Genomic DNA, 15000 nt, shown 5'->3' with positions numbered 1-15000 from the left:
CATATATATATATATATATATATATATGTACGTAATCATCTCTGTTTAAAGAAAACAAAATGAAGCCTTCAAAGAAAAGAACGCCTTCCCTTCAGTCAAGCATGGAAGAGATTCAGTGACGTTTTGGGGTTGCTGTGCTGCCTCTGGCACTTGTTGCATTGAATGTGTGGCATAATGAAATCAGATTACCAAAGCATTTTGGAGCCCAATGTTCAACCCAGTCTCAGAAAGCTGGGTCTCTGTCGAAGGTCATGAGTCTTGCAGCAGGACAATGACCCCAAACACACTTCAGAAACCACACAGGAATGGTTTCAGACAAAATGCTGGACTGTTCTAAAGTGGCCAGCAACGAGTCCAGATCTAAATCCCATTGAACACCTGTGCAGAGATCTGAAAACAGCAGTTGGGAGAAGATGCCCTTCAAATCTGGGAGAACTGGAGCAGTTTGTCCAAGAAGAGTGGAACAAACTGCCAGTTGAGAGGTGTAGGAAGTTCATTCATGGCAAGAGGAAGTGCTTGACTGCAGTTATTTTGTCCAAAGGCTGTGCTACCAAATATTAAGTCGAGGGTGTCAATAATTTTGTCAATGCCATTTCTTTTTATTTTCTGATTTAAAAGGATATATTAAGTTCTGAATCAAAAACCAAAGGTTCTGTCATATTAACACTGAAATAGAGAATTGTAGAGACCAAATACTTTCGTCAATTTCAACTTATTTCTCAAGAAAATTGTGAGTTCTTTGAAAAAAGTGCAAGGGTGCCAATATTTTTGGCCACAACTATGTATGTGTATATATGTATATATATGTATGTATGTATATATATATATATATATATATATATATATATATGTATATGTATGTATATATATATATATTATATATATGGAAAATGGTCAACATGTTGAGGGTCGTGTTGAGCTCCTCTCACTGCTCCCTAAGCCCACATAGTCCTCCAGCCGACAAAAGTAATATTCATGAACGGTTCACATGACTGCTCACGGCATAATTTAACCAGCCAAAGTTTTTAATGATATATTCAATGGCGCTCAGTGTTATTGCATATATTCGTCAGAGACAGTATTAAGTTGTGATTAGCAGATTGCCAAAACCCTGCATTTTCACAGGATCAAGGGTTCGGATCTGAAATGCTTAGAAAAAGATTGACTAAAATCTGTCTTCTAAAGGCTGTGCAGATACTCAGTTACATCATTCAGAGAGAATCGTTAAACCAGCAATAACATCTTCAGTCATGCTTCTGGCTCTCACAGGATTCAATACAATTCCCTCTCCAGTCACTTCCACAAGTCACTGTGCCATTAGTCTTTCTATTTCAGACTTCCAAGGTAAGAATGAAAGGGATTGTGGTTTGTCCATATAAGTACAAATTAGCGGTTCATTGGGTGAGCTTGTCATGACATGAGGAAATATTTTAAGAATCATGTTGAACTCTACTCTGCAGTGGGAGTTTCTCTAACTGTCACAATGAGGCACAATATGTGAACCTTCAGAGAGAAAAACAAAATACAATAGCACGAGGACAAACACAGGGTTCTACACTTTCTTCTTCATCGATAATGAAGAATGAATGCAAATGGGAGAAAATAAAACCTTAAACTGAAATGAACATCACAAACAAAACCCAGAAATAGACATGAAAGCAAAATAGATGATTGTATGATTGGTGAGGTACTTTTAAAAATAAACCAGGAAAGATGAAGGCAGCAAAGAAAAAAAAAAAACGATATTTGTAGATTTAGTATGATAAGGAGGGCAGCAAGAGCTGAAGATTTGCTTTAAAATCCTTCTGAAGGAGCATTCTGAAGAAAACAGTATAACTTACCAAATAGCCAACTCGATTAAACTTCAAAAACCTATCAGTGTGGCACCACCTAGCCCCGGCGTCCGGAGCGCCGCCTCGTGACGACTCAGATGGTCTGAGTCGAAGTGAGCTGTGAGCCTAAATTTTTTGAAATGAACAAGAAGAGGGTTACTGGCAGACTGTGTGCGCTCTGCAGAAACTTAGGATGGACAGAGCCAAGAGAAGGCACAGGGTGCAAGACCAAAACTCTACCGCCTCACCCTCTGCCGAAGAGAGGGCAGAGGGTAAGGCAGTAGAATGTAAAAAGGCCATCAATCTGTCTACAAAGTGAGAGTAACACACCTTAAGATTCAGCTTCGTCATGGGAGATCCCAATTATTTTAAGGACCTTGCTTTTCATGGCATCAAGAAGGGAAAGGCATGGGCACAAGCCCAAAGGGGAGAGTAGTACTCCATGAAGCTGCAAATTAAGGCCTTGTCATGGTTCGCACAGACATGGGAGACCAAATTTCCAGAAGTTTTCCAGGACAAAAGAGTTGTTTTCCAGGACTTTTAACACAAAGGATTTATGTAACAAGTGACATTGGAATAAACAACAAGCAGAAGAATGTAATCTTGTTTGTTTTCTATTATTCTATACTCCATTGAATATTTCAGTAATACATGAAAACATACAGACAAAATATACGAGCTTAGCATGTTATACCACAGAACCATTCCAAATTGTACCTTCTGCAGCATAAATCACCAGCTTCTGTCACAGCTGTTGGACTCTCAAAAGATTTTACAAAATTTACCGTTATACAGTCTCCAGATTGAGTCATGTCAACAGCCTATTTCCCTTTCCCTTGAAAATTGGCAGTGCACAGACCAAGTAGCTCCTTCCTACTTAATCAGGAGTTTCCATAAGCACTTACAAAAGTATGCACGACCAGATGTCATGTCATAAAACTCGTTACATTTTCTCCTCATGTCACTCGACACGTGTGGCACGCTGATCTCCAGGGCTACCCTTCAAGTTCTTGCTGCTTCACTTTATCCGCTAGCACTTCGGAATGCTGAATGCTTCGCCTCTCTCCTCTGTGCCGCAGCTGTGGGCTGGAGACCCGTTCATGGTGGAGCATTTTTGATCCCCGTTTGTGGTATCCTTTAAAAGACTTCACCTGGCACACTTTATTGCATGCTTGTGGTCAAGTTGATTGGAGTGCATTTCCTGCATCAAGTGTGCCTTCGGTCCATTGGATCGCGAGTGTGCCATATTTATTTATTTTTATTCCCATTTCTGTGTCTGTCTATGTTTTGTGTCAAGTCAGGCCAGATTAGATTCGTGACTTGCTACAGGTACCATGTAAACCTGTAATAACCTGTTTCATGGTTGAGTTGTCGGCGACTAAACCGTCTCCTCGTGAGGGAGGTGTATGATATGGACACCACAGCAGGATTGAAGAAAAACCCGTAAAAGGGTGAAGGAGCTCCTTGTGAGCCAACGACCATCCATATCTAGTGCCCAACTGTGTCTGCAGATATCCTCAAGCAGTTGGGTTACTTGTATTTTTATATTTATTTTTAAGAGGTTGGTGGCAGGATTTGCACTCTGGCCACTGTGAAACCATTCATTCCACAAAACGTACCACAAAGAAATCTGAAAACCCACTCCCTACTCTCTGCAGGGCAGCTCACCAGATGACAGGATTGGGGCAAAACCTTCGGGACCCCCCCCCCTCTCTTCAGTGACAGGATTTAAACCATGGGGTAACCTTCCTGGGTCAGATTGTGGTAGTGTGTGTCAGGGTGGTGCTGAGATGTCGTCCACCAGACGGCGGTCTCCTTGGGTTAACCTGAGGCGGTCCCTTCAGGTGGGTTCCTGGAATATCCTATCCCAAAAAGAGGATGATCACCTGTCTCTGTTATCATCTGAGCTCAAGCATTTGGATATTGGTCTTGCAGCACTCTGAGGTTCAGTGACCAGATAGTGGTGAGATCATGGCAGGTGGTTACACAAAATATTGGTCTGGTCACTCTGATGGTTACCATGCCCAAGGAGTTGCTGTAGCTGTGTCCAATAACCTGACACCAATGATAATTGAGGTAACACCCGTTAACGAGTGTATTATGAGACTCAGGATTCGTCACTCCTTAGATGTCATTTCCCTGGTCTCTTTATCTGCTCCGACTGAGGCGAGTGAGCTCACTGTAAAGGACGCAATCGATGCCATGCTCGAGTCTGGTGGATCAGTGCCCATTGCGAGATTTCAATGGATCGACTGGAACTGATATGGATGGTTATAAGACATGTGTTGATCCCCATGGGTCTGGAACTGTGAACCAGAATAGCACTAAGTTCCTTGACTTTGCAAGAAGTCATGGACTAAGGGAAGCAGGTTCATGGTTTCAGCGCCCACCGACTCATTGCTGGACTTGGTATTCCAACGCTGGTGGTGTGGCAAAGGAGATTGACCATGTGCTCATTGATGGTCACTGGAGGATGATGCAGAACTGCAGGGTCTTCCAGCATGCTCAGTTCCTCAATACCAACCACAGATTTGTTGTAACAACTCTGAAGTTACAGCTTAAATCGGGGAGAATGGTACCATACCAGTCTAGGCTGGATGTTGACAGGCTCAAGGATGAGAGGGTAGCTGAGGATTTTGCGAACAAGCTGAGTGGAGATTTGGGGGGGGGGGGTCTTGGTGCTTTGGGGAATCCTGAAGAGTTGTGGAGTGCCTTCAAGACCACCGACCTTGATGTTGCTGGTGGATATCTTGGTACTCACCGTAGGACGAGGAAGAATTTTGTCTCTCAAGGGACACTGGAAACCATTGACCAGAGTCGCAGAGCCAGGCTGAATGGCAGAACTGAGCTGTTCAGGGAGCTGAGACGTAAAACTGTACGTGAGCTCAGGGTGGAAAAGGAGGCCTATGTGCGAAGAATCTGTGAAGGGGTAGAGCATCACCTGTAGTAAAGTGATTCTCAACCTGCTTTCAGAGAAATTTGTGCATTGCGTTCCTCCAAGCCTGCCCCTCAGTGCACTGCAGTTAGAGTGTCGGGTGGTGGCCTCTTGACAGAGGAGTCCGAAGTGAAGGCCTGCTGGGCCGGTTACTTTGAGAGGCTGTACCAGGCTGATCCACCAGCTGTCGAGTTGGATGTCCGTGGTGTTACTATCCCTGTTACTGACCCTCCAATCAACTGTGATCCAGCTTGATTTGTGGAAACACAGGCTGCGGTGAACCAGTTGAAATGTGGTAAAGCTCCTGGGATCTGTGGCATCCATGCTGAACTTCTCAAGGCTGGTGGAAATGCTGTACTCGTGTCATTGCATGCAGTTTTGTGCTCTGCCTGGAACACAGGCATCATCTCAACTGACTGGAAGAAGGGCCTTGTTTCCCCTCTCTGGAAAAGGAAGGGTGATCGCCAGAACAACAACAATTACTTTGGGGGTGACGTTGCTCTCAGTGCCAGGCAAGGTCTTTGCTCGGATAATTTTTGATAGGGATCCCCACCATCTGCTAGAGCGCCAGCGTCTGAAGTAGTCAAGCTTTACACCAAGGAGGTCAATCATTGACTGTATACATGCTCTTCGGTTCCTCACTGAATGCATACGAGAGTTTCGGCAGCCGCTTGCAGCCAATGTGCATCTCTGCAAAGCGTTCGATTCAGTGAATCGGGATGCCCTCTGGAGGATTCTTGGTCTTCGTGAGGTTCCACCAAAACTGATCAATCTGATGTCTAAGCTATACTCTGGGACTGAGAGTACTGTGAGATGTGGTGATATCATCTCTGACATATTTTCAGTTGGCGCTGGAGTTCGTCAGGGGTGTGTACTTGCCTCCACACTTTTCAGCACTTGTATGGACTGGATTCTGGGGAGGGTGTCAGAGAGATCAAGCTGCGGTGCTTCGTTTGGGAATGTCAAGATCTATGACCTTGATTATGCAGAGGATGCAGTCATCTTTGTGGAGACTCTTAGATATCCTTTTGGGGGCCCTCAAGGTGCTGAATGAGAAGTCAGAGCCGCTGGGATTACGGGTTTCCTGGGTCAAAACTAAGATCCAGGCTTTCAACGACATCTTAGATGCTGCTGTCTTGTCTGTACCCGTTTGTGGTGAGGATGTTGAGGTCACAGGGAGATTCACTTACCTTGGCAGTGATATTCATGTCTCTGCTGGCTGTGAGACAGAGGTCAATGGACGTCTGGGTTGGTCCTGGGAAGTCATGGATTTAATGGATCATGGGGTGTAGTGCTCCTGGTACCCGTGGAGGACGAAATTCTGAGTCTTCAGGTCCTTGGTGCTTCCAGTCTTGCTCTATGGATGTGAGACTTGGACTCTGACCAGGGATCTGAGATGGCAACTTAATTCCTTTGGTATGAGGTCTCTTTGGAAAATCCTTGGCAATCGCTGGTCAGACTTTGTGTCCAACGAGCGGTTGCTGAGAGAGACTCAAATGAGATTTGTTACCTACAAAGTCCATGAGCGTCAGCTGTGGCTATATGGACATGTGGCTCGTTTTCCTGACGCTGATCCTGCTCACCGGATTCTCTCAGCGAGGGAGCCTCATGAGTGGAGGAGACCAAAGGGCTGACCACGTGCCTTGTCGTGGCATCAGGTTGATCAGCAACTCAAGATGGGGATGGGCCAGGCATCTGCCTGGGGGATGGCCAGAAGGGGGCCCCTGGAGAACCGGTGGAAAGTGGACGCAGCGGCGCCCTGCTCTGGCACATGCTCCGATACCTGACCTGACCTGACCTATCTTTTGTCCCAGGATTCTCCGTTTCGTCATCCTTTACCTTCTTATAATAAACTGTTATTCCATAAAACCATATTTCGTGTGGTGACCCACCATAGCAGATTTTCACGTGAGAAACCATTTTGGCACGGCTTCAATGGGTAAATCCCTGAGGGAGGTTAAAATTGGTAATGGTCTCCGAGGGACCAGTGAAATTAATAATTCTGACCGGAGGCCTGACAGATTATATATATATATTTGCGTAATTTTATCGATTTTCCAGGAGTATCAAGGACTTGGACAAGTTTTCCAGAACTTTGCAGTGATGGAAAATGTTTTCGCATTTTTCCAGGAATTTCAAGGAATGTGTGAACCCTGTTTGTGGGTTGTCAAATTTGGGATTTGAACCTGGATTCCATCATCATAATAATTAAACGTTGCGATGTGAAAAAACTGTTTGTTATTGCTGAATGTGATAAAGGTTGTGATAAATATGTGCTTTATTGGTAAAATGACTCAGGAAGCAAATGCCTATAAATGCTTGCAAGTAATGTCAAAGGCTCAACAGATGTATGGAAGCTCGTCTGTCCTATTAACCTTAATCCAACACAACCTTAAAAATGCACCACCATATTGCATTGCTCCACCTTCACTTCTTGTGAACGAATACACAAAAGCCGTTTGTCTAAAGATGTACATTTACATTTCTGAACATCATATCGGCTGTATACTTCATCAATTAACAGGGCTAACCCTTTTGCCTCAGTAATTACTTGGAATAACTATTACAACATTATAAATGGCTAGGCCATGTTGAATTAGGGGTAATATGAGGTCGAAAAATGTGGAGAGGAAGGAAAAAAAAGAAGTTTGAATGAAGTAATGGAGGTGGAAGAGGAAAAGACATCAGCAGTAATTAATAAACCTTTCCTTTATATGCCATATGTTGTAACGGGGTGGCGGTGAGGAGCCTGTCTGACTGATGCATTAACTGCACATATTAGCTAAAGTCATTACAATCCATCTTCACATTTCCCTCACTTTTCCTGCTACTCTATCTCTGCTCGCCATCACGGCTCTGAAGGCCTATTACACACAAGGAGTTCCAAAATATCTTACCTCTCCCAGGTTGGAGCTGTGCTCAGAACCTTTCTGGTGAATGTAATCATGCCAGAGGGAGCTGCAATGAGAAGACCCATAAGATGAAGCAAAAGGAAATTTTGTTGCAGAAAATAAAGAAAATATTTTGAATACGAGTGTAGCAGCATCAAAGTGAGAACTGTGGAGCGAGGGACGTGCCAGCAGTTATTTAATGAAAGACCAAAAGCTGTATGCTTACGTGAGGTGGTGACTCGATAGAAATAATGGAAGAAAGCACGAAGCTTTTCGACTTTCCTGCCAACAGCCGGAGGGAGGAAGAGTCTGAAAAAGAGGGAATGGAAAGACCGGTCACAGAGTAAGCCGTTAAAGGGTTCTTGGTATAGGGGAAGGATAGGGATGAAGGAACGTGTGGAGCGGTGCACCTCAGGACATTGGAGCACTAACCTTGAAGGAGGTACTTGAGATATTGAGAGGTTTTGAGGGAGTGGGGGGGGGGTAGGTGGTACTTGAGACCATAAATAAGGAGAAAGAAAAATCTGCAGGGTCGGATGATTGTGCTTATTTAGATAAATCCACCATTAAAATGGTAAAAGAAAAGCATGCCAAAATCATCGAACATGCTGTCCTTCAACATGTTAAATGAAATCAACCGGTGGCAAGGCATGAATAAGGGAGCGAGTCAAGTGATAACGCACGATGGAAGAGGGACATTATTCATGTACCAAATTACAGGTCTCAGCGTGAAAGGGATAGTTGAAGGAGGGGGGGGTTATTTAAACCAGAGAGCATCGCATTTGCCTCCGTAATGCCACGCTGCTGATAAATAATCAATAATTGTAAACAATGCATTATCAGCTTAACGATGGGTGATAGTGCCAGACTTACTATTATAAACAACCAGCAGGTAAAAAAGGGAGAAAATAAACCTATTCATGCTCCCAAGGGATGCTGGGTAGGAGGAGATTTGAAGAGGATCACTGGCTGTGCTTTGCACAAGGTGGGAAGAGCAATCATGTACAACCCATGGATGATAAGCAATGTTTACAACTTCCAAAACAAATTATCATGTCGATTCACATCCACTTATCCACCATCATATAGCACATCTACATATTCAATACTACAAATGAGCAAGTCAGTTTAAAAGTAAACAACACTCCCATTTCCCTTCCTTTCAAGGCCTCTTCTCTTTCTTATCAGTATTATGAATTTGTCCTTTGGATTGTTGGCCTAAATTCTCCTCACCATTCTGTAAACCACTTCATGTTCTTCGGTTACCTTCCGTCCGGTACCGCAACTACCAGGTTGAGGTCAGGAGGTCGAGAGGACCCATTGAGCACCTTGACCTTGTTCCCACTAAAACACTCCAATTAATTTAGACTTGTGGTTGGGGTTGGAGTCATGTTGGAAAAGGTAACTCAATCCTCATAGCTTTCCTGCTGAAGGAAGTGTCACTTCAGATACCCAGGTACACGAGGCATTCATACCCCCTTCTGTAACGGGTAGTCCCTTTGTGGTTCAACCACTGTAACAGCCCCAAACCATTATCAATTTTTCACAAACACCTTCCAAATGGTCCCGAAATATGAAAACCATGATCGACCTTTGTCATAACAAAATGCAAAATTCGAAGGCAGTGACTAAGAGGAGAATGAACTGAAAAACATGCACATTATGTGTGTGCACAATTTTGAAGCCATAAAATGTAAACCCTTTGTTATCGATATTATGTCTCAACAGAAGGTAAGAGTACACCTCACTCTCATCCTTTGGTCACGTGTCATGCTGCCTCAGTGAAATGTGTGGACATCACTTTATGCACAGTCTACTTACCAGTTATTACATATGGGGAGGTCATGTTTGGGTATATTAATCTTTACAAACATGCCTCAGGTTCTCGAGGGGAGGGGGGAAATTTTGCACATGTCCGATTTTGTAAAACTGTCTGCCTTGTGCATGTCAAAAGAACGAGCGTCTTTTCTTAAAGTAGGCCTTCAAACCAGTATAGTGATGCGTGGTAAACGATGAGGGGATGCACGAATTATGAATGAGTGACATTTTCCTTCATCCATTGGGTAAAAACTCAATGAGTAAATGAATGAATAAAACAAAATGCCGAACATAAAAGCCAATTCGTTTGTTGAACCACACAGACTCCATAACCATCCGTCCATCGTGAAATCAAGCTGTTCATACAGCAGACCCCAACTACAATTAATAAACCAAGTTTGACAGAGCAACATTAATGCAGAATTAACATATTTGATAAACAACACTTTGATGAACAAACACTCATCTTCTCATTAGGATTGTGGTTAATAATAAAATAATAAAAAGAAATGGGGGGATGCTGGCTGCCACAATTGTAAAAAAAAATTTTTTTTAAACAAATTCAGAATTTTTTTTGTTGTACAAATGGATGGCAGAGTAAGTGTGCATAAAGGCATGCGAGTTGGTTCTACAGTCTGCTGTACATCGATCAGTCACAGGTCACTTTTGAAATAATGACTGAAAGGATGTTACAGGAAGAAAGCCTTCGTTCGGAATGAGGAACATGACAAAAAAGCTTAAATATGCACAAGAACACAAAGAATGGACTACAGAACAATGGTAAAAGGTTGCTGGGATGGTCAAAGGTTGCTGACCTCTTCTCAATGGTCAAATCAAGACACATCTTCGTCCTGTTCGATGGATGACACCTGAGCCTTCTGCAAGCTCTCGTCTTCTTTCTATTCCTTAAGGGGAACCCAAACACAATTTTATTTTCTGATAACCATTAAAAATCATTAATCACAGCCTAATTTGAAGAGAAAGAATTTTTGAAATTTTTTTGCCAATCACAAAGTGCCGAAAAAGCCCTAAAGTGTTGATCTTTGATTGTGACATCGCACTCAGAACCCATCGAGATCCAAACCCAGCGGCTTACATCGAGAAAATGTATTTGGAGCTCAGATTTCAAAACCGATTCCACCATCATTAGCAACTCTGAAAGTTCGCAGAATGTTGAAACTGATCAGTGGGATTTTGAAGAAATGAATGGAGACTAAATTAGTGATGGAAATGCTTTCAAGGAAATTATGGAGCAGTATCGTTTTGAGCCTTATGCGAGCGATTCAGACGAAGATGGTGACAATGGCGGTGTTAGTGAAGATTAAAATGCAGGTTGCATCTTCATCACAGATTGGTAGGTTTGTTTTTCCATTCAATTGCCGGTTTATCGGGGATTTTGTTTTAAATGATAGAAAAGTTATATCACTCCAGCAGAAACACGGGACGGACACAGCACGTACACGGCATGACATAGCATGTACACAGCACGAGATGGTACAGCACGTACACAGCACGATGCAGCAAGGACACAGCACGGACACCACCCAGGCATACTCGGACACCGTGGACAAATGCTTTGTCTCACCATCGCAGGTTGACCAGGTGTCTTGGATATTATAGGATCATCCCATTTCATACTTTCCTGGAATGCCATTTGTGTCTATGGTTGTATCGTGCTGGTGCCCATGCCACTGTGCTTTGTCATGCCGTGTCTGTGCTGTGTCATGCCGATGTCCTGTCCCACTGGAGGGGAGAGTGGTGCTAGGGGGGAGGGGTGGTGTGGAAGTGGTTATGGGTATTGTGGGATGTTAGTTGAATGAGGAATGTGGAAGGGGGGAACAGACAGTGTGGAAGGGGGGAGCAGACAGTGTGGAAGGGGGAGCAGTGTGGAGGGGGTGGGGGATGGTGGTGGGTATTGTGGGGGTGATGGTTGATGGAGAATGGTGGAGGGGTGAAGGGTTGGAGGGGGAGTGTGGGATGGCAGAGGTTATTGGGGGGTGATGTTTGATGGGGGATTGTGGTTGGATGCTGCAGGGGGAGTGTGGGGTGGTGGTGGGTTATTGTTAGGGGAATGGGTGTGGGGGTGGGGGGTGGTGGAACTGGGTGTAGGATGGTGGTTGATGGAGGATTGTGCAGGAGGTGAGGGGTTGAGGGGGTAGGGGGCAGGGGGGACCCTGAAAGTTTTAGCGTCCTTGGTCAAATCCTCTTGGAGGAGTAGATGATACATACATACTTTCTCTCCACTAGAAATAGATGGTGGTTCATTTGACTTGCAGAAAATTGTGTTAATAAAAGATAATTATTTTCAGGTGCTCTCATGGTAACTGCCGGGCAATGGCAACAGGTGCTTGATTCACCGCTCAAATCACCCATGTACATGTGCTGGTAGCTGGGTGTCGATGGTGTAAAGGCCCTGTCACACCTTGACGTTTTAGCCAGCGTATGAAAAATTTGGCGAATACGCTGGCACACGTCGAATATGTTATGGGTAAGTTTTGTGTACGTTAAGAGCACGCTGAAGCACGCTGGCATACGTCGTAGTACGCCGAGCTCGTCGACAAATTTTAAGCATGCTCAAAATTTTTCGACGTGCTCGGCGTACGACTCACACTAGTAGCAGTAGTAGTAGTAGTAGGTAGTAGTAGCAGTAGTAGTCGGTGAGCGTGATGGGGAGGGTGTGGGTGATGATGGATCCTCCTCACGTCCGCGTCCACGGCCACGGCCAGGAGACATTTTTGCAGCATTCTTCGAAGTTTTCTTCGGCGTGACGGTGATGTTGACACTTGGATGTCTAGTGCGGTTATGATTTGAATCGTCGATCGGCAGCCTATTAATAGGTTACGCCATGTGATCGTCAGCGATACGCTGCCGCGCGCTATGCATAAGTTAGACTATCGTTGGGCATAAGTTGTGAACGTCGACAACACGCTAAGCATTCGTTGGTATAAGTTATCTATAAGTTATCAAAACGTTCTGTATACGTTACTAATACGTTATGCATAGTCCAACTCGTTATGAATACACCCAAAACTGAAAAAAACATCAATAGTTCAGCGTACGCCAGCGTTTTACATACATTTTGATACGTTGCCATACGCTGGCTAAAACGTCAAGGTGTGATAGGGCCCTTACAGTTTCGAGCGACGGCTGTTTCTTCCGCTGAATCGTGGGGATAGCATTCTCTCTTAATCATGGGGGATAACCACAAGATGTAGCCATCTCCGTTGTTTCATAACAGTGCTCTGTAAAATGCTCCGAGCACAAAAGCGAATTTTTGTAGGCCCGATTCACACTCGTGTATTTCGGACAAACCTCATCCAATTTCTGGCAAACTTAGGGTCTTTCGGCCATTGGTGCAGCATGAAGCCATCTTGGTTTGTATTAGGACAACCACCAATGATGCATCGACTCGGCATATTTATGGGAAATCAGAAATTATTCGCCGTTTGAGTTAAATCGTACCACGATGTAATCCGGAGACAGTACGAATCTGGCGGTCGACTTCCAAGTGTGTTGGAAGAAAGAAGAAAGAAGAAGAAGAAGATTTCGACTTTTAATCACAGAATTACTGACTTTCAATCGCAAATCGGAGAGACTTCATATTTATTTTTTCAGGTATCAAGGAATAGATTCGTGTCGAGGTGGTCTGAGCATTTGAGCTCCCCTTTAAGGATAATGGCCCGATTGCATAAAGCATTCTCAAGGAAAGATTTGACAATTTACTTAAATATTTCCTCAAGATTCCCCTGAAGGACATCCTTAATTTTAGGATTGTTGCATTCATTTCGGTTTATTGAGAACTTCAAAAACTGGACAAGGCAATCCGAAGACTGATATTTGTCAAGTTTACAAGAACAAAACTAACTTACAAATCCATACATACAGCAAATGGAAATAAAAACTAATCACATAAAATTACATGAAAATGTATATTATGCATTAAAGTAAATGAATACAATAAAAATGCAAATTAGCCAAAAATAAATACATTCTAAATTTACAACAAAAGGTGTCCAAGCTCGAAGTGCCCAAAGCTGAAAGATCACTCAGGCAGGGCACACGGAGCACCGGCATCAGCGACGACAGTGCCTGTATTGTGTCCACAAATGTCGAGCAGAACCTGCGAACGCCCAGGGCGAGTACAAAGTGCAGAGCGAGCACCACTGAGGTCCATGTACCCAGGCCATGCAAACGGGTCATGGGAATGGATCTGCAGACGCAGAACTGCTGGCTCAGAACCCAAGAACATGCGCCCCCACACATCAACACGAGACCGAGTACGTCCCGCTCCAGCACCCGGAGCATTTTCTTCGTTCCGATGGCGAGCTCACTTCAAGCATTGCGTGAGCTCCACCTGCTCGGCTGTTCTTCCTTTTGGGCCTCGGGCATCGTACCGGAGTCCTCCTTCCGCAACCACACTTGATTGCACCATACGCTCTGGTCGGACTGAGTCTGACACAACAATGCCGTGGTCAGGGCCACGTTCTCCTGCCATCATATTGGTTACAGCCTCGGTGATAAACTTGGAGAGAATTCAGGCCACATGGCTTTGAACAGCTCGACAAGTGAGATGCGTGTTTGGGCATGGCTGCTTTGCACGATAAGTCCTCGAGGAGGTCACGGCAAAGTGTCTCCAATGCATTGACAATGGAACAAACCCGGAAGTGGAAGCAACGCAGCAACATCACGGCGCTCATCAGCTGCCGACATCATCACGCTTGATGCATATTAAAATATTCCTTAACCTTAAGTTTAGTTTCGCCTTAAACTCAAGGGCAAGGGAGCCCCCCTTCCCCCCCCCCACTCCCATCCTTAAACACCAACCTTTGAGTTTTCAAATGGTGCTCTTCATGGAAATTGGTCATGAAGATGACGATTATCGCCACGCAAGATGTCATGAATATAACATTTTTTGTGTCAAATTCACCTTCTGAGGTAATCAGCATGTGCAGAAGAAGGTTTTACATTGCAGACGCTGTTTTCTCGGAGTGGCATTAGCATTACGCCTCTCGGTGGTGACGGTCTGTCGACGACAGACGTAATAACGTCAGCGAATGACCGATGATGTCATGATGGAATTACGCCTCTCGGCGGTGACGTCACACGTCACCATGCAAACGAACGTAAAAATTATAAAATCGGCCAGTTTGTAGATCGCTTCGCCTCCATTCTGCTTTTGGACACCTCTTCCTATCTCTAATATAATCTGATTGGTTGCCGATCATAGCAACGGCTCCGAAGGATTTCCTCAAACTGAAGGCCCTCAAACTGTTTATGCAACAGCCCTCAAGGAAATTCTTCGCTAAGGAATCACAGTGTACCTCAAGGGGAATCTTTCCTTAAGGAAGAGAGAATTTTATGCTACCAGGCCATTATCTTCAAGTGTTGCTCATCCTTGCTTGACAGCTTTTTGGGACTTCCCGCCTTGGGTTAGGTATAAGGTCAGCAAGCAGCAAGGCACAGAAATGATCTGCATCTTGCTACTTCACCAAGTTAAGTTGAATTACCTCTGTCTGCCACCCAA

General features: G+C 44.3%; 1 protein-coding gene across 5 annotated transcripts in view; it reads right to left on the bottom strand.

Moving 5' to 3' along the window:
- Window positions 1–15000, bottom strand: part of PARG (poly(ADP-ribose) glycohydrolase) — a 183125-nt gene that overhangs the window by 64010 nt on the left and 104115 nt on the right. For all 5 annotated transcript variants that reach the window (XM_085849416.1, XM_085849420.1, XM_085849417.1 and 2 more), the window contains 2 exons: window positions 7885–7967; window positions 7665–7725 (listed from right to left, as the gene is read on the bottom strand). In XM_085849416.1, coding sequence (XP_085705542.1) covers window positions 7665–7725; window positions 7885–7967 — 144 coding nt within the window. The remainder of the gene's footprint in view (window positions 1–7664; window positions 7726–7884; window positions 7968–15000) is intronic.

Source organism: Eptatretus burgeri, chromosome 12 (genome assembly GCF_056783735.1).
Source record: "Eptatretus burgeri isolate ZD-2024b chromosome 12, Ebu_testis_v1, whole genome shotgun sequence".
Lineage (NCBI taxonomy): Eukaryota > Metazoa > Chordata > Myxini > Myxiniformes > Myxinidae > Eptatretus > Eptatretus burgeri.
The sequence above is the reverse complement of the archived record's forward strand: the minus strand, read 5'-3'. Positions and strand labels throughout refer to the sequence as shown.